The 27,464-nt window shown below is 35.9% G+C and overlaps 1 protein-coding gene and 1 long non-coding RNA gene across 3 annotated transcripts; one reads left to right on the forward strand and one right to left on the reverse strand.

The window, feature by feature from the left end:
- Positions 1 to 9: 9 nt before the first annotated feature.
- LOC143444297 (tyrosine 3-monooxygenase-like) lies at positions 10 to 9,013 on the reverse strand. Its single transcript, XM_076943487.1, has 11 exons — positions 8,865 to 9,013; positions 6,723 to 6,811; positions 4,839 to 4,908; positions 4,615 to 4,746; positions 4,394 to 4,556; positions 3,133 to 3,329; positions 2,905 to 3,040; positions 2,667 to 2,793; positions 1,973 to 2,068; positions 309 to 442; positions 10 to 148 (listed from the first exon to the last, which is right to left on the reverse strand). The coding sequence occupies exons 1-11, from the start codon at positions 8,914 to 8,916 to the stop codon at positions 58 to 60; spliced, it is 1,287 nt and encodes a 428-aa protein (XP_076799602.1). The 5' UTR covers positions 8,917 to 9,013; the 3' UTR covers positions 10 to 57.
- An 8,222-nt stretch (positions 9,014 to 17,235) lies between these two features.
- Positions 17,236 to 24,113, forward strand: LOC143444299 (uncharacterized). 2 transcript variants are annotated; one of them, XR_013113706.1, is made up of 3 exons: positions 17,236 to 19,095; positions 19,417 to 19,640; positions 20,517 to 24,113. It is a non-coding gene; the product is annotated as an uncharacterized LOC143444299 (long non-coding RNA). The 2 variants fall into 2 exon arrangements; XR_013113705.1 differs by having other exon boundaries at positions 19,417 to 24,113.
- The last annotated feature ends 3,351 nt before the right edge of the window (positions 24,114 to 27,464 follow it).

Raw genomic sequence — 27,464 nt, forward strand, 5'->3', positions numbered from 1 at the left:
TTAATAATACAGGCTTTATGGAAAGGGATGTCAGTTTGACGTTTTTTTAGCTTTGAATCACCAAAGCTCTGGTGTTGTTACCACACGTTGCCCGTGTTCATCATAACGCACATGAAAACTTCTTTGGATATGTTCCTTGTAAAATTTTCTACAAAAAATATTGTATGTCAACAAAAAGTTTTAATTTCTATGTGCACTGTTAATTGTTACCGTTCTGCATCGAAACTGCTAAATAGAAATATAGGTGCACGCATTTAACCCTGCAAAATGCTTCTGAGAACTACATTTTGTTGTTTTAAACCACTTACCGAAATTGAAGCAAAGCATTCTCAAAATTTTCTGCCACGAAGTAGACAGGTTGGTAATCTGAATCCTGGTAGGTTTGAACAGCTACTTGCTCTGCTACTAAAGGTAAATGTTCAGGGATATCGGACATAGCGTGCTGAAACAACAGTAAGACCAATGTAAAACAAGCTAGCATGCACCTTTTAAACTAACAATTGCATACTGCCTCAACAACGTAGACAAAATTCACCAATTCAAACGAAGGTAAAAAATTGCTCTCGAATTTTTTGTCCAGCATAATTTGCATTATTTTTTAATTAATATAACCTACTGCACATGATTGGTCAGGGTTAAAGTTCTTCATGAACTGCACGTAGAGTGTTTTGAAAACGTCATAAACTCGGTGTTGAAAGCAAACAAATAAGCATAGCCTATGCCAGTAGTGTGCAAACTGCGGCTCGCCGGCATGTTTTTTGTGGCTCCTCTAGTCGAATCGTGAAATTCCAAAAAAATTGTAAAGGCTACCAAGAGTACCGTTTATGAACGTTTCTCTCATTTTCTTTTCTTTATTAAGGCCAGCATTTCGTTTATGACGTGACACTAGACATAGAATCCGAAGAGTTAGTTAACAGCTTTAACAACATATCGTCCAAATTTTGAGATTAGCAAATCAAACAAAAGACTGATATTGATAAATATTGTGCGTGTTATTTTGTTATTACCGTTATTATTATTGTGTTAGTTATTACCGTTTTGTTATATTACAATTCTGTTATTATTGCTGAACTTGCATCATCGTATTTTCTTGAATAGAAACCGCGACTACTATTTTTTATTTTTGAACGTTTTGTGTGGCTTCTATTCGAAGGCGGCTTCTATTTTTATTACATGAAGTACCGGTAGTGTTGATTAGGTGACAATAAAATTCTGCGCTCTCTTTCGACAAAAAGGTTTTATTCTATTACTGTCCGATCACTACTGTAATGTGACAACTGCTGTTTTTCGCATGTGCAAGCTCTCAATGACAGCCTTTATATTACACCGAAGCGATTTCAGCATTGTCTTCTGCTGCTTCTATTCGAGGGCGGCTTCTATTGTTTATTTTTAATCAAATCGTGCGGTTTCTATTCAAGAAAATACGGTATTTACTGTTTTTGTATTGAAATAATTTTGAGGCTCTCTGGTACTTGTATTTTCTGCAAATGGCTCTTCAATTGAATACATTTGCTCACCCCTGGCCTATGCCTTGGCGTCATGGAGTAAAACTTTGGGCATCGAAGCTTCTTTGGTGAAAATTGTAGAAGCCAACATTAAAATTATTGTTATGGTATGGTGTCATATATAATTTCACCGACCAAGCCGCTGTAAGAGTTTAGATTGATACGCACATTTTTTTATTTGAATTTTATATAGCATTGCCCAAGTTTGGAGCTGTTCATCCAGACCTCTGTACAGGAGCAAGTGTCGTAAATACTTCGCTCAAAGACACTACAACGGTAGCGTCACTGAGTAAAATACCACCGAATTTTTAGGGGAATTTTTGGACTGTTGCCCCTATTAAAGGGTATTGCAAGCGTCCAAGACCGAGATAAAAAATTTGTATTTTCTTTGATGTGAGTAAAACGGCGTGATTTGTTTATTTGTACTCTAATTGCTTAGACTTTAGTATTCTAAACTAAAGGTCTACCTTTAATTCTCCAGATGCCGATAGTAGTCCAGCGCCGTAAGCCTTCAGATTTCCATTTTCTTTGCATAGACCGAATTCCACCGTAAACCAATATAGCTATAAATTATTTTTTATAAGAAAAGATTAGTGAAAATTAAGCGATTGGTTAACTGTACAGAAAACCACATAAATATTTATGGAGCAACTAGTAGGCTAGTAGCAGTTTCATTTGTTTGTGTGATATACGTTATTTTCGAAGGCATGTCACAATTTTTATGTTTGTGTACAAATACACTTATTTTATGAGAAACTTTGGTTTGGAACTTTTAGTAATTTGGTTTTTAATTTCCAAAGTGTGAACACACAGTTTAGGTCTCTGAATTTACCAAAACATGAACTTACAAAAGCACACGGGGTAAACGCCATTTGGCTATTTTCAGTTAAGAAAACCACAGAAGTGGTGTTAGGCTAATGCCCAATTTTAAACATAATGTTCATACAGATTTTTACATGCCGCATTTTTGACAAACACAACAAGCATTCGATAGTGCAAACTACAAATGAAAAGATTTTTAAACTTTGAGTTGGCTTTGTGCTTGGTCAAGTAGGCCTACCACAGTTTTTAGCTTTTCGGAAACATCTGACCTCTACAATTTCTTCTTAAAAGTTTCCTATACGAATTGAGTCTATGTATCTGTGTTGCTAGGCAGCATACCGTTGAAAGCTTTTCGATGTCATCATCACTTGCACCAAGAGAAGCAAGACCCACTTCCTGAGAAAATTTGGCAAAGTCAGGATCGCATAGCATGGGCACGTGACCAATCAGCTCGTGACAACAATCACTGAGAAAACGTTCCAAGAAAAAAAAGTTGTTGGGAGTTTATTTCGATTAAATTTCAATCCACTAGCACTAGCATAAATAGAGTATTAAAGTATCATATAACAAAACTTACGGTTCGGGTGTATGCAAGGGTGAAGATTCGTGCCGCACATACTGCGTGCATTGAAAAACCTTAAACGCCAAACTAGCTAGAAAATCTCGAGCCGACAGTAAGCCTCCTATTGGGCGTAATTGAAAGCCTGTTTGTTCTAAAATTAAACGGTTTTGAAATTATAGTTTTTATTTAATGACTTTTGTGTATATGTTTTGATTTTAATACAAAATACTCTAACTATCTTACCAAAAAGAAACTCGGAAACCTTCTGCAATTGTGGTATTTCTGATTGGGAATATCCGCACTGATTTTGCAAGAGTTCCATGCCCTTTAGGAACTTTGCGCAGGCAAATTTCTCCTGATCTTTCTTAAGAGAAGTATATACAGTCTTCCATGTTTTCAACTCGCTTTCCGTATACTTAACTTCCTCTATTTTTTGTCCACTTAAAAGCAATAATATTAGTTATTTACTTATTTAGGGATATTTTACAAAGGATATCCTCATATACGTTGTTATAAATTACACTATAATAAAAGTAAACCATACCTACAAACAAAAAATAAGCATATAAGCTATATACTAAAGAGTTATCACGTTTATCACTGCTCAAAAATAGATAAAATACGAGAGATAAAGTTTAGTAACATGGCGGCTATGCTTATTTCCCGTCGCATAAAACTCGTTTTCACCCCATTTAATAACTTAGTTGAAAGTTAGAACTGTAAATCAACTGACGTAGTGGCAACCTTCCGATTCTGGAAGTTGATGAGATAGCAACATGTTTAAAATGCGATGGATATAGTATGAAAGTCATATTGTCTTATTTATAGAAAGTATTATACGAGGAGGTGACTAAGGATGTACAATACAGAATAATTGACTATACTAGAATAATCTAGAATAGTTAATTCCCGGTGTACAGACACATAATCACTTGGACAGTTAATCACGCGACATTTAATCACACATTTACAGTATCGAAAACTGCAAGTCTACACAGTCTAGACCACCACCCGACATTGTGGACTGACCACCACATAACGGACGGTTTAATTAATGACTATTAATGCACCCATTGCACAGTATTGGAATGTGAAATATCAAAAGACAACAACATCTCCAGTACGTGCCAATGAAAACCTTCAATCATAAAATAAAGACCGGTCCCTAAGATTCACAAAAATACGAAAATTGGGTTCGTTATTCTAGAATGTGCATCCCTAGACGTGACACACTATTAGGCGTCAGCTAATATTCTTAAAATATTATTTGGACAAAGATAAGTATGACGTGTTGCCTTATGACAGATCATTTTACAATTTTTATAGATCTGATCGAACGCGTTGAAATTAGTTTGAGTATGATAAGTTTAACCTGTTTAACTATTTTGAGATCTTTATGGGACGTGTCGATATCTAGTTTGGTATTACGGGGTCGTAATGAATTAAGGGTCAAATCAATATCTTAATTACTTGTACTCTATCCAGCAAAGCTGTTTCAACTTACTGTCTATAGGCTAGAGCCAGTTTGCATATTTCTGTTCTTCTGCGTCTATAACTTTCGTCGCTATAGCCTGGATGAGATGCATCTTTGTTTGGATCAAAATTAAATTGCAAAGATTGACATTTGTCAAGGTCAGATATGTGCCTTGGAAACCAAACTTTTTTACCTAAAAATAATTGCTTCTTAAATCATTCATTTTTGTTTTAAGCTTTTCATTAACTTACCAGATGCCGGAGACGAAATTTCTTCAATGTCATAGTTTTTAAAACGAATTTTGCTTAATGCACTCTCCAAATTGTCCCTATCACTTCTACAACGTATGTAAAGATCGACGCTGTGTTGGGGTGATACATTTTCTACAACAAATTGCACAGTTTTTGGTAAAGTTAACTTGATACAAATGAAATAAGTTTGTGTCCAGTTTACAAAAACTAAATACAGATATTACCATCTGAAACACTAAGAAATCCTTTTTTTGCCTGGCGACTTTCCCACAGCAAAACGTCAACATTATCAGCCTGTAATATGTAGAACGGTAAGTTAATATCCTACGCAGAATACGAATATAGGGCAAACAAGTATTAAAAAACACATCACTAAATTTTGGAATAAAGCTATATACACCTAAGAACTTAAATTTAATAAGTTTTGAAAGTCTTCTGAGTTCAGAAATATTCAATTTCCCAACGGTACGTAATGAATCAAGTTGGAAAAATGCCTATCGTATAATTTCGTTTATTATTTTTTCTTTGAGTGTGGTTAGCAAAAAAAATAGTACCAACCTTGTTACAGCATATATCGTAAAACGAAAACAAGTTCACAAACATTCAATAAAGTAAAATGTGTGCCTAAGTCACGAAAGTTAAAACGTGCAAAACGTTTCTGTGGTGCGGAATGGTTAGCACGACCATCAAATCCGTTCCGAAGAAAAAATTGCAAAACCAGGATACTCAAAACACGAAAAATGTAAACTAACAAACGATAAAAAACATTGGTTATTTTCAAATTGGCTATATACGAAACAATAAAACAGAACTATTCCAATCAGAAAAATACAGGCGCTAAAAATTTAATACGGAAAATACTAAAACGGAGTTAACCGAAATGGCAACAATGGCAGTTAACCGAAAAAATAAACAACTAAAATTAACAACATACAATAGGCTAGAACTCGCCCATATATAGTGACACCTGAATTAAGAGACTTTTGAAACAGTGTCACGGTATGGGAACGTAGATCAAGTATGAAGTGTGGAACGGATAACACAAAACATTCTTATCAAATTTCACCACATTGTTAATCGAACTTTTAGAATATTTTTTTTTTGTTGGAGTGTGCTTGATTGAGATAATATTGGCGGGCTCAATTTTTATTTTAAACATTTAATTAAAAAAACGATTAAAGAATTTAATTTGTTGTCTCTTTGCTCTCTCACCTCCAGGACGTTTGAAACTATTTGACAGTGACCTATGAAAGTTATCGAAAAACTGCAGATTGTCATGATCGTAAAGCATAATTTAAAGTTCAAAAATGCGTGAGTGCAAGTGAACTTTTAGCAAATATCAATTAAAAAAATAATTCAAAAATTAGGTATAGGTTCACTGCAAAGGTTATAGCACTGAACTCAGCCTTTTTGTCTGCGCCGTGGGTTTTGGCGATGGCAGTATTCGTACGATTTCTCTTTCTGATACAGAAGCGGTATCTTTCACGTTAGGGAAGATGAATCTATTTGCAACGATTATTTTAGTTTTAATTTTCTACGAATTGTGTTAAGAACAACCATGTGATAGCACCAAAGAGAGAGTGCTGTCTCATTGGTCTCAAGCATAGGGCCTAAGCCTCCATTTTAAACAAACGACTAATAACTTTTGTTAAAGTTTAAATTAAGCTGGTATTGAGAGCTGAATATATTGGTCTGTGCTTACGTTTCTAAATGTAAATTACCACTACCTAAACATTAACCAATCTCAAAAAATATTAGTCTAGTTAAATTCACGTAAAATGTTTTACTTTAATAGGTTAAAATAATATTTTGTTGCATTTTTAAAACATTATTCAACTGCTCAACAAATCTGCATAGAAAAATTTAGTCATGGTGTTTCGGTACACATTTTCGCCTGGAAGCAGTACATTTATTTTTACAGTGTTAAAAGTTACGTTTACAGTATGTCTTTTCGGTTCCAGACTTACCCTACTTAACTTGAACCTATAATTATAAATTTTCAACATCAAAGACTTGATTTAGGCTAGCCTATTTTTTCTTGCTGATCCAAAGTTCAAACTCAAGTTTTTGTACTGTTTACATAATCGCGTTAACAACAAAGGTCTTACCTTCAATGAATCCACAAGTGTTGCTGGGCTGGTCACAGAAGAACCAGAGATAAGTATATCATGCACCGACTTGTTGCTGGAGTTCGCCTCTAAATAATGGTACCCGTGTTTACTTCATCAACCTCAATAGGAATCATAAGCTAATTTTACTAACCCACATAGTTTCCTGCCTCAGGGGGAGTATGCAGAAAGTCGTATTAACATAATACCGCATAAGGAGACCAACGTCAAAATTATATCACGTAAGTTGCTGCCGTCTAGTATAGTAGTTGGTCTACAGCAGAGTCTATTTTTTGGTTCTGCGACCCCATTTTAGAAGAGAAATTTTTATGCGACCCCTTGAGGGGAAGCCTACACGTTAATGACGTTAAAACAATAAATGTCCAATTGCAAATCTCAAGTGGTATTTTTGTCTCTGGAAAAAATCATACAAGTGCACACAATCCACCGAAGTACTGTAGCTGTAGCCAATAGTAATAAAAGAATCAAACCGCATAATGGAAACAGTAAAGCGAATAAAAAATTAACAAAAAACAATTCAATTTATAAACATTAAATTTGTTTCACGACACCAAAATTACATTTTGCGACCCCAAACGAGGTCATGACGCACAGTTTGAGAAGCCCTGGTCTACAGAACCATATAGGTAGCCTGCTGCTTGTATTTGTACACCGCCATTTAAGGTTAGGCAAGCGATGTACAGTATGAAGGCTGCAAGCCTTAAGTTATAAAAAAGCTCACTAAACTAAAAGGCTTTGAAATCATCTGCACCGATGAAACAACCTATCGGTAACGTGCGGGACTGTATACAGCACAGCAGTTTACAGTAGGATCTGGACACCAAAAATTCGTACGACCAAGCTCAATTTGGGATTAGGTTAATCCGCCTTCCTGCGTACCATCTCAGACCTACGTTTTCAAATAATTAAGGAACGCAAAAAGGTCATTTTATGATATCGGTATAGTTGTCTTCGAACTGAGTCTTTGCGAGCATTCGCGTACGCAAAAATTTTCATCTTTTCATTTTTTCATGGATGCACTCTTACACAAACTGTAGTTTTTAGGATCAGCTTGTTTTAGAATCTCTCCCTCGCTTTTAAACTGTCCCCCAATCCCGTCTCGTTGCAAGTTTACAACTCGTCCCACATTCAAATACAACGTTTAGCAAGTCCCTGACTACAGATTTCAATATCTATACAGAAATCCCATTGTTCCTGCACTGTAGTACAAACTCATCTCGTTTTAGCGCGGTGTCATTTCATCTAATCGCGAGGCGGGATTGTGATCCGACAGTTCTGTAGCAACCATCTCGTCCCTAAAGTTCCTACACAAATCGTAGAGAGTTGCTGGTAGCTTTAGACAAGGTTGTCATACAGTCCTTATTTCGAAGATTTGTCTTTATTTTGAGGATCTGTTTCTTAGAAAATACTTTTGTCCTTATTTTGACTGGCGTCCTTATATTTGTCTTACATTTAAGGCCTTGCTTGCCATATTAGGCATTTCGATATACCTTAGAGCGTTATTTAGAAACAAAGATAGGACAGTCAAGTCTATCCAGCAAAAAAAGTAGCCTACACTTAGACAACACGAAAAACTGCAAGGTTCCACGATATCGATTTACTTTTTAAAAAGTTTTGTTATAATTAGTTACAAACAGTGCAAGAAAAGCAACAAAACTATGCACTTTTTACACTCATCCTCTTTCCAACAAACTTAGACCGCGTGTCTGTCTGCAGTAGTTAAGCTGAAAATTATTGATTCTCGAGTTAGGGCAAAGTAGTTGCAATAGGCTATACTAAATTTTTTCCCATAAACGTCAAATTGATTTAATTACGGTTAAACATTAATTTACTGAAAAACGTCTCGAATTAGCCGTTGTCATTTGGGTGAATGACCAAAATTTAACTGAGTAGTCTTATGTAGGCTAAAAATACCATCATGTTGTGCCTGTCGCGTTTAAAAGCAGAACATTAGAAAACAGATCAGAAGTAGGCTATCAATGGAGAAATATTTCCTAAGCTTTACTTAACGCAATGATCATACTAAAATGTCTTAGTTTTCCACTATGGCGTTCGTAAACAAAAATAAGTGCACTATGTGCTATATCGTTGTTGCAGTTACTCTTGCTTACTAATTCTTACCGTTTTTTATAATGGGGTCTCTTGCATCGTCGATAAGACTTCGCCTCCTCATTTTCGTTTAGAAATGATTATAATCAACTCAGAATATCATTCAGATTTCAAAGTGTTTTTACTGACTACTACCAGAACAAAGCTTTTTATACCAAAAATAATAATCAATCCTAATGAAATACCTGGGAATGTATCGTAGATGCGGGATCTAAATTACTCACGAGCGCAGCTGCGATCGATAAACACGCTTGACGTCATTTGTAAATGTAAAGACGCCCATGTTTTTAGGTAAAGCTTGCATATACATAAAGCTAATCCAATATCTATGTTGCCCACAGATAGCAATTTTTCCTGTGTGTTTTCCAATATTTTAAGTAGCCTTATGTTTGGGGGCCCGTGGCGAGGTATGGCACAACTTAAGCTTGAGGCCCCCAAGATAACGGGATACGTAGAAATCTATCCTAGGGGGTTCAGGGGTATGCTCCCCGAAACATTTTGCATTTACATCGTCTAAAATGCATAAAGGTTTGCTTTTGTTTCAAAAAACAAATTGCTTGAACTTTGTTTGTGCATTTGTTTTCAGTTTAAGGCTCCCTAATTTTTGCTCTATGACCCCCAAGGTCTCACAGTCACAATCTTCATTTCTTTGTTGCAACCGAGCGATTAGTACCTTAGAGGCTTGTGAGCAGAGAACACAACCTTTTCTTCGTCTCGGCAAGATGTCTTAAATCTTTAGGGTGACCACCTCGCTCTCCTCACTCTAAAGCCACTACTAATCTTAACTCCACGGGAAAACGTCCATCGAAAAGTGAAGCTACTCCAGAATGATCAATGAAAAACGTGCTCCAGGAACACTGAGGATGATATGTACATGGAACAACATGTATCCAAAAATACGAACAGATCTGTTACGGATCGAACTGGCTCGTAAATCCAATCAACGTACAATTTGGAATTCAATTTTCAAAAGACACAGTAGATGCTTGAAACTAGGCCTGATTATAAGTAATCGAACCGGAGAAATAGATAACCCTTAATCAAACTTTGACTCTTAAGGCTTGGAAAGATGATTTAATCAAAGCCTGTTTTTAACAGGCTGTTAATAACAGCCTAGCTGTAGCAAATAGTAGTATATTATGCAATCTGCAAATTTGTACATGCTGATCACCTAAGAGATGTTCTTCAGTCCAACAAGGCCCGAAGGCCCTTCAACCTTAGCCCGGATACTAGAAATGCACACGATTTCTTTAAAATCTTATATTGAACGGTTTGAAAGTGATCAACGGATCACTGAAACAGAACAGCTACAAATGACAATAATGGACGTAGGTCGACTTCGTATGTGCATGCACAGTACGTGTGTTACGTCACGTGTGATTTCTATCGGTACAGAACCCAGGGTAATATTACTTATAATCTGAAAACACAAACCAGGACTAAGTAAGGGAAATGTTACTACCCTGTGAAGCAGCAAGCGATAGCAATAAATAATCGGCAATACCGGTAAACTAGGTCTCAAATACGTGACTAATAAATATAGACATTAAAACAAATTTACTGGCAACTAACCTATCACACTGCAGACAAACAATCAATTAAACAAGTCAGGCTAACAACCACAATACCTATATTAAATTGGCTGGGATTAAAGTTATTGTGCGACTAGATATAACACAAAAAAACTGGGCATTAACAAGCACACGGTAGCAAAGCAGTTCACAGCCAGATCTAAACAAACGGGAACATAAGTTTCTCACGTTTTTGTGCTTGTGCTTGCTGTGCAATACTAGCGGTGCGAAGGTTACTCCACACGCAGTAGTGAAATAAAAAGTGTTTTGCAATCAACAATCTACATTTTTTATTGATGAGCTGGGACCACGGATTTTGAGGGTCACTGTAAAGGGGCCACTAACCATGAAATGTTGAGAACCACTGCTTCATGTTATCAAAATATATTGCACAAAAACATCACACCATTCCTTGGGAAACCTGGCCACGGCTCCATTTTCCTTGCTGACATTTACAATAGCCTAATAATTTCATTTTCTTGAAAAATACGCATCATTCATAACACAAAAAACGTCATTTGACGTAAAACGTGCTCTGTAAACGTTGTTTAACGTTATTACTTCGCTTGACGCACGGGTGTCACACTATTACGTCGATAATATTTTTAGTAACTTACTTAGGGAATTTATCTAGCATATTGACAGCAAACGTTGACTCTATTGATGACGATACGAACGTTAAGGAAGTAAGACGCAGTAGAGGCTATGTACTAGTATACGTATAGCTTGCGCTTGTTAGCCTAAAAGGCGTTTATTTAAACATAATCGAATAAAGTAGCCTAACGCGGATCCTAGAATTTTCTCGTATTTAGTAATGGTCGGAGTTGCTCACAAAGAAAGAACTTAAGGATTAGTTTGATACGGATTCTTAAAAATTACTAAAAAAACTCATTTTTTACACAGAAACCATAATCCGACAAGTAAAGGACAAAAGTGTAATTCCACGGGTCGCAAGTGGAACACACATTTTAAAAACAATATGGCGCGGTCAAAAGTAGAGTTTTTGATCTGGAGTGGTTTATCTGCGCCTAATCACGAATCCAATACTATTTGAAAGATTTGACCTTCTAATGGTAGTAAAATCCGTCGATGGGAATACCGGAATATAGCTTTGAATGTGCGTTTGTCATTATTGCAGATGAATTTCTAAAACGTGAAATATTTAGATGTTTACAAGAATATTATATCTAAGGAGCTAATGGAGTTATAAACAAACGATATGGCTTCTGTAAAAAATATAAGTTTGGTAAAAGTATTTTAAAGGAAATCTTAAGTTTTATTATGTGTAAAGTTCCTGTGTTAGCTGATAAAGCTAACAAAGCAATAGATGTAGTGAAGCAAGATGCAAATCACACCTGCAAGAAGCTAGCAGAAGTTTCGGTTTCGGCTAAAGAAGTTTTAAAATTAATCGAAATTCAAAAAATAGTCTATAAAAGATACATAAGACTGATTTAACACCACCTCATCATTAACCTATTCAATCAAGTAGCCTAGTCTTTTACAAGTTTCGGGACGTTCAAATTCAATTGCTATTGAAGATCTTGTATGAAAAATAAATGGATCATGTATAAAAGTTTAAACAGTTATGGTGAAAAGAGAATAGAAATCAATACATAAAATGAATTTGGCGTTCTAATGAAAGTTATTTTTTTTAAATGAGAACTAACAAAACAAGACGACATTTATTATTATGCTGCTGATATTGTTTTACTTGCTAATAATAGTTTAATCTAACTTTTTAGTAGTATCCCTTATCGATAATTATCTAGACAAGAATCTGAATCTGTGTTTTGTCCAGGTCAAGCAACCACAATGTTAGGTCTTTTGAAATAACCTAATGGCTTTTTAAAATCACATAGTTTAAATCAAATATGGTCAAACGAAACATCTACAACTGTGGTCTTAAACAATATCTTTGACTTAAAGATTCGTCAACATCACATGATTCAAAAACCAACTGCGACTGCTGATAAGGGAGCATTCAGTTTTAGAGTTCATTTGAAACATATTTTCGAATCTTGTGACGACTACGATAAAATTGTCTATGGAGTGAAACATGAATTGACATTTGTAAGAAAATCAGTGTTGGTGCAATTCATATAGCAAACGAGGTCGATGCTAGTAACGTTGTAATAACTAAACTAGCTTAGTTTATGGCTCATTTACTTCGTAATGATTTGTTTGAATGTAAACTGAAGAACCAGTAACTTACAAAATGAGGCAATGCGATGCAAATACGATACTCCAGAAAAATACTTTTACTTGGCGTTTATCTCTTAAATTTTCTCCAGAAAATCCGAGATTGGTAATAATTGGTTTCCAAACGAACAAATATACCGTGACCAAGAAGAAAATTCAGCACTTTTTGATCACGTGAGTTTAAAAAATGGTTATATTGTGCTTAACTCTAGAAGATATCCTTTTGTTGACTATAATGTTGATTTTGCTCAAAGTCAATTTGCCCGAGTTTATGATGACGTTGCAGAATTTAGAAGGAAAGTTCATAAAATGAATAAACTTATAAAGCAATCCAAATATTAGCTTACACCAGCCGATTACCGTCGACCCATACATGAGGGGCAAGTCCAAAAACAAGTTGATCTTTTATGAAACAACACTAATCACTCATAAAATAGTTTTGAAAAATAATTCTTGGTTAGGTAATTATAAGCACAAGAAAATCGTAGAATTTCCTTAATTGTGACGTACATGAAGGCTCTTGTGATGCCATAGATAATCGCAGACAACATTCACAAATTCATAAATTTAGCAGTACCTACTGTATATCACGTATGTATCTGTGACAACTGTATAGATTGCTCTAACTTCCTATAGCTTGATAGGTGACAGCATATAGCCTAACCACGGCAACCACTACGTTACCAGTTAAATGGATAGCCTCTGCGGTACAAAGGATACTGTAATTTCACGGATGCAAATGATTGGGCTACCGGATTTTTGTTGTTGAAAACAATCGTAATTTATTCAATTACAATCAAGTTGATCATTTTTTCACATGACGCCTAATTGGACACCGGCTAAATTCTTATGACCCACATCTCTGACAACAGTTGACTACCGCGCAAGAAAGGCAACGGCAGCAGCATGTGGTCGAGCAACTTGACTAATACATAACAAGAGACCTGAACTACGCCATAACGAAGGCCAAAAACTGAGAATTTTTGCGATTTTCTTTGTCGATAACTATCTAACCACGAATTATTTTTCAAAAATATTTTACCAGAATGTTCAGTTAATAGTGTTATTTTATATGAAGTCAACTTGTTCTTGGACTTGCCTTTCACTTTAAAGCGGCTTTGAAATATCATAACATCAATGGATATTGACATTGGTCAATACCACAACATCAAAAACTGGTTGACATACTCGAAGAGAGAAGTGTGATAAAAAACAAGTAATCCTGAATATGGTTATTTCGACAGTAATTATAAATTTTTGAAAAAGTAGACCACCCAAAACATTAGGGAAAACAGTTTCGATTATATTGACTTAGATATATTTAAAAGATAAAAACGGAAAAATAATATTTAAATCTTTACATGAAGCTAGTAAATATTTTTACAAACCTGGAACTTTTATAAAGTATTTATACAGTGTAAAACCTTACAAAGATGATAATAAAAGATATGATACTGTAAGAAAAGACGAGCTAGAATTTATTACAATAACTTAGTAGAAAATAATTCAACAGACCAAGAAATTAAAATTTTTCTTTCATTGAAATATTTCGCTTAACTAATTTTATGTAATTAAGTTATATCAAAGCCTAAAAAAATGGAATCTCCAAAAAAATAACATAACATTAAAAGAACTTAGAAAAAATGCTTAGCAACTGATTGTAAAAAAGTATTGACATAAAAGTGAAGTGATGTTCAAAACCTTTTAAAGTTTCAGAAGCAAACTAAAATTAAAATAAAAATGAAATTAAGCTGTTTTATGATAAAGACTGATGTAACAACCGGGGAAGAAACATCTCAAATGGTAGGTGCTTAACTCGCGTGTTGAAGTGAAAGGTACTGGTTTAAACGTTTAAAAGTTGAAGGTACTATTTTAAACGAAATGTATAAAAAAATGATTGATAAAATCTTTGAACACGTGCCAAAGCTATCAGATAGATGGTAGTAGTTGGCGTTTTGGTAAAATCATTAACCTCCAAACGAATACTGTTGAATACAAACCAATATCTGGTTCATCACATATTAAACTTTAAAAGAATTAAAATCTATAAAAGCAATTATGAACATACAAATTAATGAAAATGTGGAATGTTTTAAGTGGTCTGTGACGAGAGCAAGAAATCTGGCTGATGCAAATTGTTGTCGTTTTACTAAATTATTAAAAGAGCTTTAGAAAAAATTACATTGGTTTGGTATACAATTTCTTGTTAAACTAATATAGGCATTACGTAAGAAACAAACTAATATTAGTGTAAACGTTTTCGGTGTTGGAAAAAGTTTTTGCATAACCTTCACGTATTTCAATTCAACAGCTGGAAACGCATGTTTAGTTGTTATTAAACAGTAAGTAAATAAAAAATCATTCTATTTAATTAGAAAAATGAGTCGACTTGCTGGAAACCAAGTTAATAAAAGCGATAAAAACACTTCTGCTTTAATTTTTTAAATCACTTTTATTCTGATCCTACGCGTAAACGCTTTATGATTTGGATTTTGATGCGGTAAAATATAGGGTAAAAAGAGATAGGGAGGAGAAAAGAGAACAGTAATCAGTTTCGATGCTTGACGAAGTCGCCTTCGAAATACAATAACATCCCGGTTATGTTGGCAACTTAAATCTAAGCAATTTGTGCGAACTAAGCAATTATGGCGAGAGCTTTCGGTTCAGTAAAGTCCTCGAGACTAGAGAGGCGTATAGTTGCCTATCGTATAACAAAGTTATTATAAAAGACTCTTAGTAAAACGGCTTTGATTTTCAAATGGCGCAAAAACTACAGATTTATACTTGCGTGCTAGTGTGCGTACCGCCACACGGTGGGTAAAAATGAAGTTAATAGAAAACATTAGTTGTGTGTACATTGTCTTTTCTATTAACTTAAGGTAAAAGGCTCTAGCTCAGTGTTTTTCAAGCTGTAAGACTGTACGCACTAGTGCGTATAAAAAAAAATATGGTGCGGATGACGAACGCGTTGCGGATGAAATTCGTCTCTCTGATTTTCGGTTATTCTTAATCAACGCTGATTGGTTGCAAGTTTTCACGCTTACCCTCAAGTCGGGCAATGGTCGAGGCAAGCTCATCCGTAATGTAAATTGCGCAGTTATCACAAAGCAAATCCATTGTTTTCAATGTACAGTACCGCCATGTAATGTACCAATGTACAAATAAGACCGCCATTAAAAAGAGCGTGACAGAATGTTGATGTGGCAAGAAAAAACAACTGCAAAGTAACGGAGCATGTTGGTAGCACATCATAAGAAGGCGATGGCTTATCTCATTTGCTTTATATTTAGTTGAAAAGCAGTCGGGTGCTGTTATGGACACAAGAATGTGTGCTTTTCTTGTATTGACATAGAATTGGAAATTATGAGTGAGTGAATTAAAATTAATGAGTGAAATCAAATTTGTTACAACATTTTTTCATTGGTTTTGCGCGATCCGACCATTAACTTTGTATAGGCTTGAAAACGATTTGTTTTAAGACGGTAGTATATTTATTATATATATATTTAATTTAACTTTACTGCCAACTGCCAACTTCCAGCTCTCGATGTTTCTTTTTTATGCACACATCGCTAAGGATATCTTAGAGACCGTTGTTACTGGTGCGATCGTTCGACCTGAAGTATCCTGTAGGGCAGGCTATACATTCGCGTACTCACACTGTTGTGAGGTGGATAATATATAAAAAAAATATGTATGCTAATATTTGTAATTGTATTGGCTGTATAGCCTAAGATTTTATTCGCTTGTTTATGGAGCATTGCACAAAACGCATAAAAGCGGCAAGGAAGCCTTTAACTAAGCAAGGCCTAACGTTGCCCGACCAAATAGTGTGGTATGGTCTCACAAACTTTATTCTCCGACTGAGGAAAGTCTTTGCAAAACTTAAACTCGGCGATGTTTCCTCACTGCTTGAGCCTCGGCTACCGATCTTGTCGTAGTGCAGTGCAAGTTGCGACAGATACATACAATTTTATATTTTATTTTTTGTATCACCTAAATTTGGAACTGTTCATCAAGACCATTGAATAAAAGTAAGCATAGTTCACACCTTGTTCAATGAAATTACAATGGAGGCGCAACTGGAAATCAATCCGGTTGTCGTTGTCGAATTCGAAGCGAATCCATTTAGCTTTTGGTAGTTTTAACCTGTGTGCTAAGGAAAGGAAAGGTAATATGTGCTAAGGAAAGTAAAACTCTCACGTAATTATTCAAGACTATGTTAATTGTGTTGTAACTTGTTTCCGTTCGGGTTGGATTGGGATTACAAATGCTGACACGTATACGGATTGTTTTATAAAATGTTTGGTTTCAATAAGTATAACTAAGAAAAAGTGAACGAATGACGAAATCGCCAGCCTGCAAAACGTTTTACAACTTGGATTGAATTGTAACGTAACTTTTCTCGTTCGTGAAGCCAGGCTCAACTTCACGTTTACGGTGAACCGCAATACCCTTAACTGCGAGTAACTATGTACTGTGTAGCGCTATCACGCTAATTAAACAAACCGATGGACTTTGAAAAGCCACATTTAATCGGTCACAGCCAGACACCGACTATACAAACCTCCTCCAAAAAGCGCACAACCTTTATATTTAAGGAGGGTGCCAAATCATGTGAATAAAATAGTTAAAAACAACACGCAAAAGGTGCCAAACACGATGATAAGCAACTACACAATACGTGAGGAACAAAGTTCGTAACAGATTCACATGCGGATGAGATTTTCGTGACACTAAAAAGTGCGAACCGTTATCAAAAAGGTGGAAAAGCAAGCTCTCCCTCTACCAGTCTACCTCATTTCAGCATGGAAACCCAATAGGTACTTTCCCGCTTGATTGGCGCAATCAGCAGCCCAGTTTTAACTTTTAACCACTTCAGCAAAGGCAAGGGCGGTAAGTAAGTATCAACTTCATTAACTTTTCCGAGAAACAAAGGTATCCTAACTGCAAGCAGATGGCGCAGATTACTTTTCGTGTCAAGTGCAGAAGTGCACAACCAAATGCCGTCACAATTTGAGTTGCTGAGGTATAGTATACAAATGGCAGCCTGGTTGTGCACTTCTGCAATACACTTGAACCTTTTTTCCCATCAACTGCATCAGAAACGGCAAAAGAGTCATTTGAAAACTAAGCTGTGGTATGAGAGGCCCAAATTTCTTTAACTTTGTTTCCTGTCAAGCGTTGTAGGCTAGTGCTTTTTAACACCTTTGGTTAAATAGGGCCAATCAGCAGGAACTTTTAAGGCAGGGTCTATTTAACTTATAGTGGCGGTTACTACTTGTTGACAGTAACTACCAAATTATACAAAATTAGTATACTGCAATCTGACTCTTATGACGATTAGAAAGTTGCGAATTCTGTCTAGAAACTCCTAAACTTCAGTTGAATAGTTTATATAAATTTTAAACACTGAGAATCTGATTAATATTGATTTTAATATTCTTCATTATTACTTCAAACAAAACTAAAAAATTACAATAATGTTATTATTATATAAGAAGAATTTTAAGAATTAATTAGCAATCAAAGCTCAACAGTCTACATTTCAGATTGATTAAGATAATGTTTACTGAGTCATTACGATCGATATCTATATTTCATTGAACTTTAAAAACTCTAAGCTGAATACTGAAGAACTATTACTAAACAAAACAAAACCAATCTAATCTAATCATAGCATGCAACGATACATTTATACCCTGAAGGAGATAATAAAGAAACAGAAATTGAACTTGAGGCGCAATGCGTTTATCAATAACAGGAAATGATTTGGACTTTAGACTTGATGTATTACAGGCAGGGTTGCCATCAGTCTCAACTCAAAAATAAGGACGACTAGAAAATGAATGAGGAGAAAGCAACCAATGTTCCTAAAAAAAAAAAAAAAAAAAAAAAAAGACACTATTTGCATGTTCATAATTTTGGTATCTCTTTGGTACAAAATGGTATCGTAAAGGTGACAAAATGCCCAAAATAAGGACAAAAGTGCCCGCCTCCGCCCTAAAAATAAGGACGAAAGTGAAAATAAGGACATTTCTTAGAAAAAAGGACAAACATATTTTCTAAGACACGGACCTTTAAAATAAGGACAAATCTTAGAAATAAGGACGGCATGGCAACCCTGATTACAGGTCAGGTGACAATTTCGATTACTAGTTTTCAATAAAGGAAACAATATGTCAATCAGCATTGTCTATTTTTATCTTAACAAAGCTGTTAATTACAAGGTCAATCGTGCAGATAAACATGTTTACCAATTAAGTTGTCAATCACATAGGTGTTATTTCGAAATCGGCAAGCTCATAATGCAATGTAATCAACATGTTTACATAATAGGATGACAAGATGGGGTTAGCAAAGGACAATAAGTTCAAAGGTGCAAGGCAGAAGACATGTTTACAGAACTGATTGTCAACCAACTATACTTTGATGAGTCTGCAATTATACCGTGAACTGAGATTGAACTTATGGTAAGTATGACGTTATGTAATAGCGCGGTAAATTGCAGAGTAAGCTACTTTGATAAATACTAGCCGGTTACGTAATAGAATTTTTTTACTTTCGTAAGCGACGACCGGTGAAGTAAACACTTATTTTACCAGCGTCGTTCAGCAAAGTAGGAAAATACGAATATGCTAAACAGCAATTCCGTTAGTCAATGAACTAATAGGTCCAAAGTGTAAATTGACCTAAACCTAATCCCCTCTTACCCAAACTCTCACTTCTCTTGAGTAAATAACTAAGCTGGCTTGCAAATTGAAATTAACGCTGTTTTTCAAAAAACATTGTAGTGTTCGTCGCGTCGCAGCAAGAATTGCACACAACAAGCTTTATTAATGCTCAAGGACTCCCTGCCCTTTCAACACGTGAGTAGTATACCTACTGTGAGTAGGTATACTACTCACTAGTACTAGTGCTCCGTCGGAGCGGACTCCTGAGGCGGCAGGACTATACTGACGGGTGAAGATAGAGTTCAGATGATTGATCACGTTTTCGGAGGTGCTGTTGAGTCCCAGTAAGGCTAATTCGATATACTGTATCCGGAAAAGTAATCTGTTATTAGCAAGTATTTACGGTAATCGAATTGAAATATATCACTTGCAACTTTTTTGCCAAGGGTATTTATAGGAAGTTCCGTACTAATCATCGGTTCTGTATCGGAACAACAATGTTTTGTGCAAACAGGGCAGTTTTTTACGAAAGCTTCCACTTCTTCATTTAGTCTAGGCCACAGTACATTGGATCTTGCAAGAGCCCGACATTTAATAAAGCCTTGATGAATCTTGGGAGAGTATCTCGTTGCGACAAACTGGCGTAATGTAAAGGCGATTGTCTCGTAATAGCAGTCCTTGTTCAATAGACAGCTCGCTCGAGATACGTTTAAACCGAACCAATTTATTGCAAACCTTCGGTGGCCATTCGGCTTTGCAAAACTTCATTGCTTGCTGAGGTATACCATCGGATTAAATTGCCTTTCGAATTGGCTCCAGTCGTTTGGCTGACGATGGTAGGGACTTGATTACAAAATTTACATGCAAGTCAATTTCTTGTGAAAGTCGTTGGTCTTCTGCCGTAGTTTCGAGAAGAGGGCTTCGGAATAATGTGTCAGGTATCACCAGATTCTTCCCTGCGACATGAATAACGTCATAATCATGCCACGCATACGAAACCTCTGAATCCTTAAAACCATTCATACAGGTTTTTGCTTCCCAGAAGACTAAGCAGTGGTTTGTGATCCGTCTTTAGCGAGAATGGTATGACAATAAGATAGTCACGAAATCTTGCACAGGCCCATGTTAATACTAGGGCTTCCTTCTCGATCTGAGCATAACGGTTCTCAGTGGCTAACATTTATGCAACTGGTAAAAGATTGTTCCTCATCTTTTGATAGAGAACAGCTCCTAGCCCCCAGGAAGAAGCGTTTGCTGAAACAACAATTTTCCGGTGCGGATCATAATGAATTAAGACTGGTACGTAATCCTTTTATTAACCCAAAGGCGTGGCCGTGTTCATTAGATCATTGCCATGACTGATCTGATCTGATCTGACAAAGAAGTAATGAATTTTTCAACTGCTTCGTGGGAAAGCTGTATTCGTCTATTAAAGATTCATCTGCATGTTCAAAGTTACGACGCAGATTAAACTTTTGATTGAAACGCTTTTTTACGACGTTGTATGAAACCAGGTCCTCTTTAGATAAGTAAAGCGAAGATAAAATATCGTCACCCTTGCTTCCCAGAAGTTTTTGCAAAAGGTTCACCTGTTTCTCTTCTGACTATTCGCAAAGCTTTGATGCTTGCCAGTACTTTTCGAATAGAAGAATCCACTTGTTCCATACGTCTGGTGCACTGAAATCGAAACCTTCAAGTGGTGAAATTTGTTTCTGAGCGGCGGAGTCCTACTTCTGACACCATGTAGTGTTTTTCGCATCGCACACATACGATGTTGTTGTTAGATTGCACCAATTGTGCAAAAATGTTTTTGACGTCATAAATCGTTTCCCTCTTGGGGGAAACCTGGAAGCAAAGGGGTTTGACAGAAGACAAAGTTTTGTGACCAGCCTATCTTTGGACGCAGGTGGTGTTAATATCGCTACTCTTGTGATATTATGGATTGATCTAAGTCGATATGACGTTCGGCAGAATCTCTTGTATTTTAGACAGCCATGAACATGAACGTAATACAGTACTCCACAATGGAATCACAATGCACAACCAAGAAAGCACGGGGCGGTAGCATGGTCAACATAGAGATCTTAACAAGTACTGTACTTAATATCTACCAACAGGCGGAAAGTTACCCTGTACCGTCAGTGCGAAATACTTTGCGATCAGGCAAAAGCGTAGGTTTGTAGCGGCCGTTGGATGTTTTGTTTGTTTTGTCACTAGTTGGCGCCCTCGCGATGCTCCGAGCACGTGTTGGTTTCAGCAATCAGCACTGCTCGTTCGTTTCACCACTCACCAGCCATTCCGTTTTGCACCGCTTGTGTACAGGACACAAGATTGAGTAAAGGTTGAACTCAGAACCCTATGTTAATTTATTTTAATATATGAGCGAAGGAGACAGTGAACAGAAATAGCAACCTTCTGAGTCAGGAGTCAACAACGCAGCAACGTACCAGCACGCAACAACAACACGACCTTCGCCATAGGTTTACGAAGAATAGAGTGTTTCTTTAGAAGTTATTTCACCACTAAACGAGTTAGGTTATGTTCTGATTGAAATATGACTATTAAGCAGAGCCAGATAGGGTACCGGTATGGATGTTAATGATTTGATTCCGGTACTGCAGCCTACGTTAGCCTAGCCTGCACTGACGGTACAGGATAACTTTCCGCCCGCCTCCAAAAATAGGCTAGTCACAAAAATTTGTCTTCTGTCAAATTGCTTTGCATCTAGGTTTCCGCCAGGAGAGAAACGATTTATGACGTCAAAAACATTTTTGCACACTTGGCGCACTCTAACAACGAACCGTGTACATTTGCTCAATCATGTACTTTTGGCAAATCATGTGTACAGTTGCCAAATCATGTACATTCGTTAAGTCATGTTATCGATTCATGTACATTTTTCAAATCATGCTTACATTCACCGAATCATGTACATTGACGCAAATCACGCATGCCTTTATCGAATCATGTACATTTAGCGTATGACAAAAAAATAGTTCGTTTGTGCACTACTCGTGTGAAATATTACACAACGAACTTGTCTGTCATAAAGATCGCGTATGCTGGCGGTTATTGTTAGAATATGAGCGAGGACGATTGATGATTGATAACTTGTTTTACTTCTGCTTCGATGGATGAGTTCTCATTTCTCAAATTTGCGTGACTATGCTGTTAGTTGCTTGATTCTGTCTATACAAATTACTAAATTATAAAGTTCCCATTATATTTATTATAACACAAAGGTTTTCACCTTCGGGCAAAGCTTACTGAATGTTACATAGCGCTGTAGTAACCAGTGAAATCGATCACACGAAAAAGGAAAGATTGAAAACATTACATCAGTATTTATATGTGACACACCAGTTCAAGCGAGGAAATTATCTGACGTCATTAAGGAAAACTCAAGTCTGGTAAACAACTAAATTACAAAATCCCAAATTAAATTCCAAACATCTCGTGAGTCGTGACGTAATTGTCACAAAGCCTTCCTTCTCAGAGTAAAGCTTGCCTGAAATGAAATTGAAGGCAACCTTTACTCGACAAAATTATGTCTTTGATTAAAATATTTATCACGGTCATTAAAACAAGAATTTAGTACAGTACAATGACAGAGCTCGGTAAATATAACAATATCGATACACCGTTTCACTTGAAATACAAAACATGAGACATAAGCTGACAGAAGTGTCGCATTCCCTTGCGTGTCGAAGGTTAAAAAAAATGAGCGATCACGTCTGCGTGTGTCGTTCTGCGGCTGTAGCAAGCCTTGTTCGCGGTAGAGAGATGCAGTTTGTTACGATGTCCAGTGGACTTTGTCTTGATGCGTAAAAAATATATACAATAGTTTGCTCATGCTCTTGGAGATGTATAACACGTTAGTTAGGCGATCAAAACTTCATCACATCAACCAGGCATCAATGTCATTAGTGCTGTTGTTTCCGAATTAGTCTGGTTGCTTTTATTGGAGATAGAATTTCTTGAAAACTTCCTCGTTGACTAGCGTTCGTAGTTGGCTGATCTTGCTGTTGAAACTTGATCATCAAAACTTCATAAATAGCTGGTAACAGTCTTTCTCGCTCAATGTGCAACTAACTCAGCAATTTCGAACTTATCAAGGCACCAATTTATGACAAAAAAAGGACGTTGATGGTTGAATTGATATCTTGTTTTTCTGCTCACTCGATGAGATGGTTGTCATTTCTCGAACGGTTTGCTTCTGCTGTTTGTTTAATTTCTGTCTATATATATTACTAACTGATAATGTTGCTATTTTATTTATTATAGGACACAAAGGCTTTTGCCTTTGGGCAAAGCTTACTGAATGTTACATAGCGCTGTAGTAACCAGTGGAATCGATCACACGAAAAAGGAAAGATTGAAAACATTACATCAGTATTTATATGTGATACACCAGTTCAAGCGAGGAAATTATCTGACGTCATTAAGGAAAACTCAAGTCTGGTCAACAACTGAATTACGAAATCCCAAATTAAATTCCAAACATCTCGTGAGTCGTGACGTAATCGTCACAAGCGAATCATGCACTTTTGACAAATCATCTATACATTTGACGATCCATGTATACTTGGCAATTGATAAAGACATTATGCGATTCATGCGTACTTTTGTAGAATCATTTAGTGTTTTAGGAATGATGTTGATTCAGCAATTTGTGTATGTTTATCTAATCACGCATGTATTTTGCAAACTAGTTTGCCCATTTTTAATTTACGAAGAATAATTTCCAATCATTTAGCCATTTTATAATTCATGGTATAAGTTACATAATTTAATAAACGGGAATTTAATTAACAAAACTTCAACCCGAATAAAGAAAACACCATTTGCCATTAGGCATTGTAACTAGGGTTAGTTCGGATATCAATAATTTTTACTATCCGGATAACGGATATATCCGTATATTTGGAATTTATCTAACCGGTTAACCGGATAATAACTACTAAGTGAGACAATCGATTTCACGAGGTTTGCATGAAAAATCGATTGTAAAATCGTTACACAGTTTTATTGTAGATCTACGTACACGCGCAGTACGAGCAAATACGAGAAAAATCACGCAAATTTAATGTTCACTGCTTCTGCAACGCCCTCCTTATAAAACACAATGCGTTTAAATTCCATCTCTTAAATTAGTCACTTCAAACTAGGTTGTAGTCAAAGCTTTTCAACTGACACTGCACAGACTTTACCTTGCCATGAGAATGCAGTCTTCTATTAAAAGAATCATTCATTATGCTTTCTTTGTGACGTGATAGTAAATTTCACTCGTGCATTTTACGAGTACCGTAGTTGAAAGTATAAGACAATAGAAGTGTGAACAAAGGTTTAATTGCGCTCAGCGGGAGTCAGCCTCTATGTAACAAAGAATGTTCAAACTTACTAAAAAGTGTAAAACGCATTGGCAACGATACTCTTTTAGCCGGTTAACCGGCAGAATTATATCCGGATATCAGATAGAAAAAAAAACTGCGGTTAATTGGTTAACCGTTATCCGGATACTCCAACCCTAATTGTAACTTGCCAACAACCAATTTGCATTGCAATTGTTATATCTGTCTTAAAATGTCATGGTTTGATCTAAAAATATCAAGTTTATTAAACTGTGGTGTAATTGTAAATGTTGCAAAACCATTTCAAAAATTGGCATATGAATCGTGCAACGGCAATCACAGAAAAGCTCGTTTAAATGCCGGTTTTAATGTTTGGCTTGTTGTTCCATGATTGGAATCTATCAAATTACGTTTGATAACCCTCCAATCAAAGTATGAAAACAAAACATAATTTGCAAAGTTGCGATACAATTTCACATTGCTATTTTTGCGGCGTTGGCGTTCCATAAGGAATGACTAAAATGTCTTGAATAAAGTATTTTGATGCATTTCAAATCATATTTATGCATTAGAAAGGGCTGTTTTAAAAGTTTAAGGTCAAAATTTAACATCGAAGTTTTCTTAGGGGCACCTGATGAGGGGCAAGTCCAAAAACAACTTGGTATTGAATCAAAAAGTAGTTGCCAGTAAGTATACTAGAGAAAGGATTTTTGTGATGTCACGATTTATACACAGACTGGGCGTAGTTGGATTGGTTGCCTGATGGCTTGAGACATACATCTGAACAGTCTGGTGTATTCCTGCAGTCAAGTCTATTGTTTGCGTTATATCACATTAACTTTTTTGTGTAGAAGTAAACATTCACTCATCGAGGTATTATACTGACTGTATAATTAACAATCAGCAAGACCAAGAATTTTTCAAATTTGTTTTGATTTTGGACAAAATAGTCTGATAAAAGGTTAAGGTACCATACAGCAGTAGATTTTGACTGAAAAGAGGGTATACAGTCGAAATCGGTTAATCGCATATCGGTTAATCACATAGCATTGCATAATCCCAAACCATTCCCATTCACTTGTGAAGAAAATTCAACGATTAATCGCATATGGGTTAATCGTATAAATAGGTTAATCGAATAGGAATTCTTGATTGATTCGTAGACTTGTATCACTTAACCGCATATTTTCTTTGATGAAGTGTTAAGTTGCTGAAGATTATCTTCACCAATAAACAAAAATTATCGCAAGATCTCCCATAACCCGCAGCGATTAAATACACGAGAAGATACTGAAGACAACAGTTGTGAATTAAAGACAGCTGTGATTAAATTCACCGCAAGGCTGAAGGCTATAGAGACAGTAGCACGTAAATGATTTGAACAATAAACAAATAAATAAAATAAAATAAACAATAATAAAAACTTCACGAAAAAAGGCCTTCTCTACAGTGATTATGAACCACAAAACTACGTTTCATTTAAGGATGGTTACGGATCGTTGCATCACAATAGAACAACAAGACTAATTTTTATTTAACGATTGTTACGTTGCAAAGCGCAAACCACGTGTCGAAATCGAAAAGAACAAGCTCACTTGTTGCGTCATAATGCATTGTGTCATTCCAAAAATCGGCGGAGGAGCAAGAATGCGTGCGCCGGTGTTTAAAAAAGAGAATAGCGAAGAAAATGTAGGAAACGCATACATCGGTTAATCGCATAAAAAAGCTTGGCAAATTGACTATGCGATTAACCGATTTCATCTGTATTAGCATACATTTATGTTTATGTAAAAATTTGTTTTGTTTTTTGTGACTTAGACATACTTATCTGTTGAAGTAGGAAAACTGCGGTAACTATTTGAATTTTAACATGGAAGAATTTAAATTGGCTATTGGAATGCGCGGCCATAAAAAATATCTTAATCATCTGGAGGGAATTTGTAACAAATATAAATCGTTGACAACTGATGGTATTTTAGCAACGGCTGATGGCACATTGAGTTTTGTTGGAGAAGTAGATGATTTTTTATCTTCACAAGGAGACCACGATTGTAATCAACTTAATGATAATATTTTAGATAAATCAGTTCCATCTTTTTCTAATCCAAGAAGGAAGTATGATATTGATAACAACAATAAAACAAACTGTTTTGATAAATATTTCTCATCTTTTTGTCATTCACTAAGTGAATCGTCATCTCCAATTGGCAAGCAGAAGAAAATTTGCGACGACCATCTAAATACACCACTTTCGCCTATTGACAGTGACGATAGCTTTTCTGGTTCCACTAAAAGCATTGTTTCAATTGCACGCAATATTGGAAATGGAGTATCGCCGAAATGTTCTACCAATGTTGAATTTGAAACTACTGTTGACCTGACATCTTCAAAGTCATTAAAACATGTAGATGAAGAATTTTGGAATAAACCAAACTCTGACGATGCTTTTTCTTTTAAATATCTCACACAGCACTATGAAGAAGAATATGATCCAATAGCTGAAGAGAGGTTTACTAGTTACAGTACAGTAACTTCCGATTCTTATTTCTCAAATGAAAGCCTATTTCCAGGTTCTAAGGTTTTGCCATCAAAACATAAGAACAATTCACCAACAAAGAAAGTGGCTTTGAAATCAAATTGCTCTGTTTCAGCTATTAAAATTTTACCGGCTAAGAAATCAAATTCCAGCAAAATGGGAACAGCAACAAACTTTGTGACATCAGTGTCTACTGCATTGTTACATAATGACAAAAATCAACAATTCAGTGCTACACCTTGGAACATGGACTGTCTTAAAATAGGTATTAAGCCTGTGAA

This window comes from Clavelina lepadiformis, chromosome 1, assembly GCF_947623445.1.
Source record: "Clavelina lepadiformis chromosome 1, kaClaLepa1.1, whole genome shotgun sequence".
NCBI classification, from domain to species: domain Eukaryota; kingdom Metazoa; phylum Chordata; class Ascidiacea; order Aplousobranchia; family Clavelinidae; genus Clavelina; species Clavelina lepadiformis.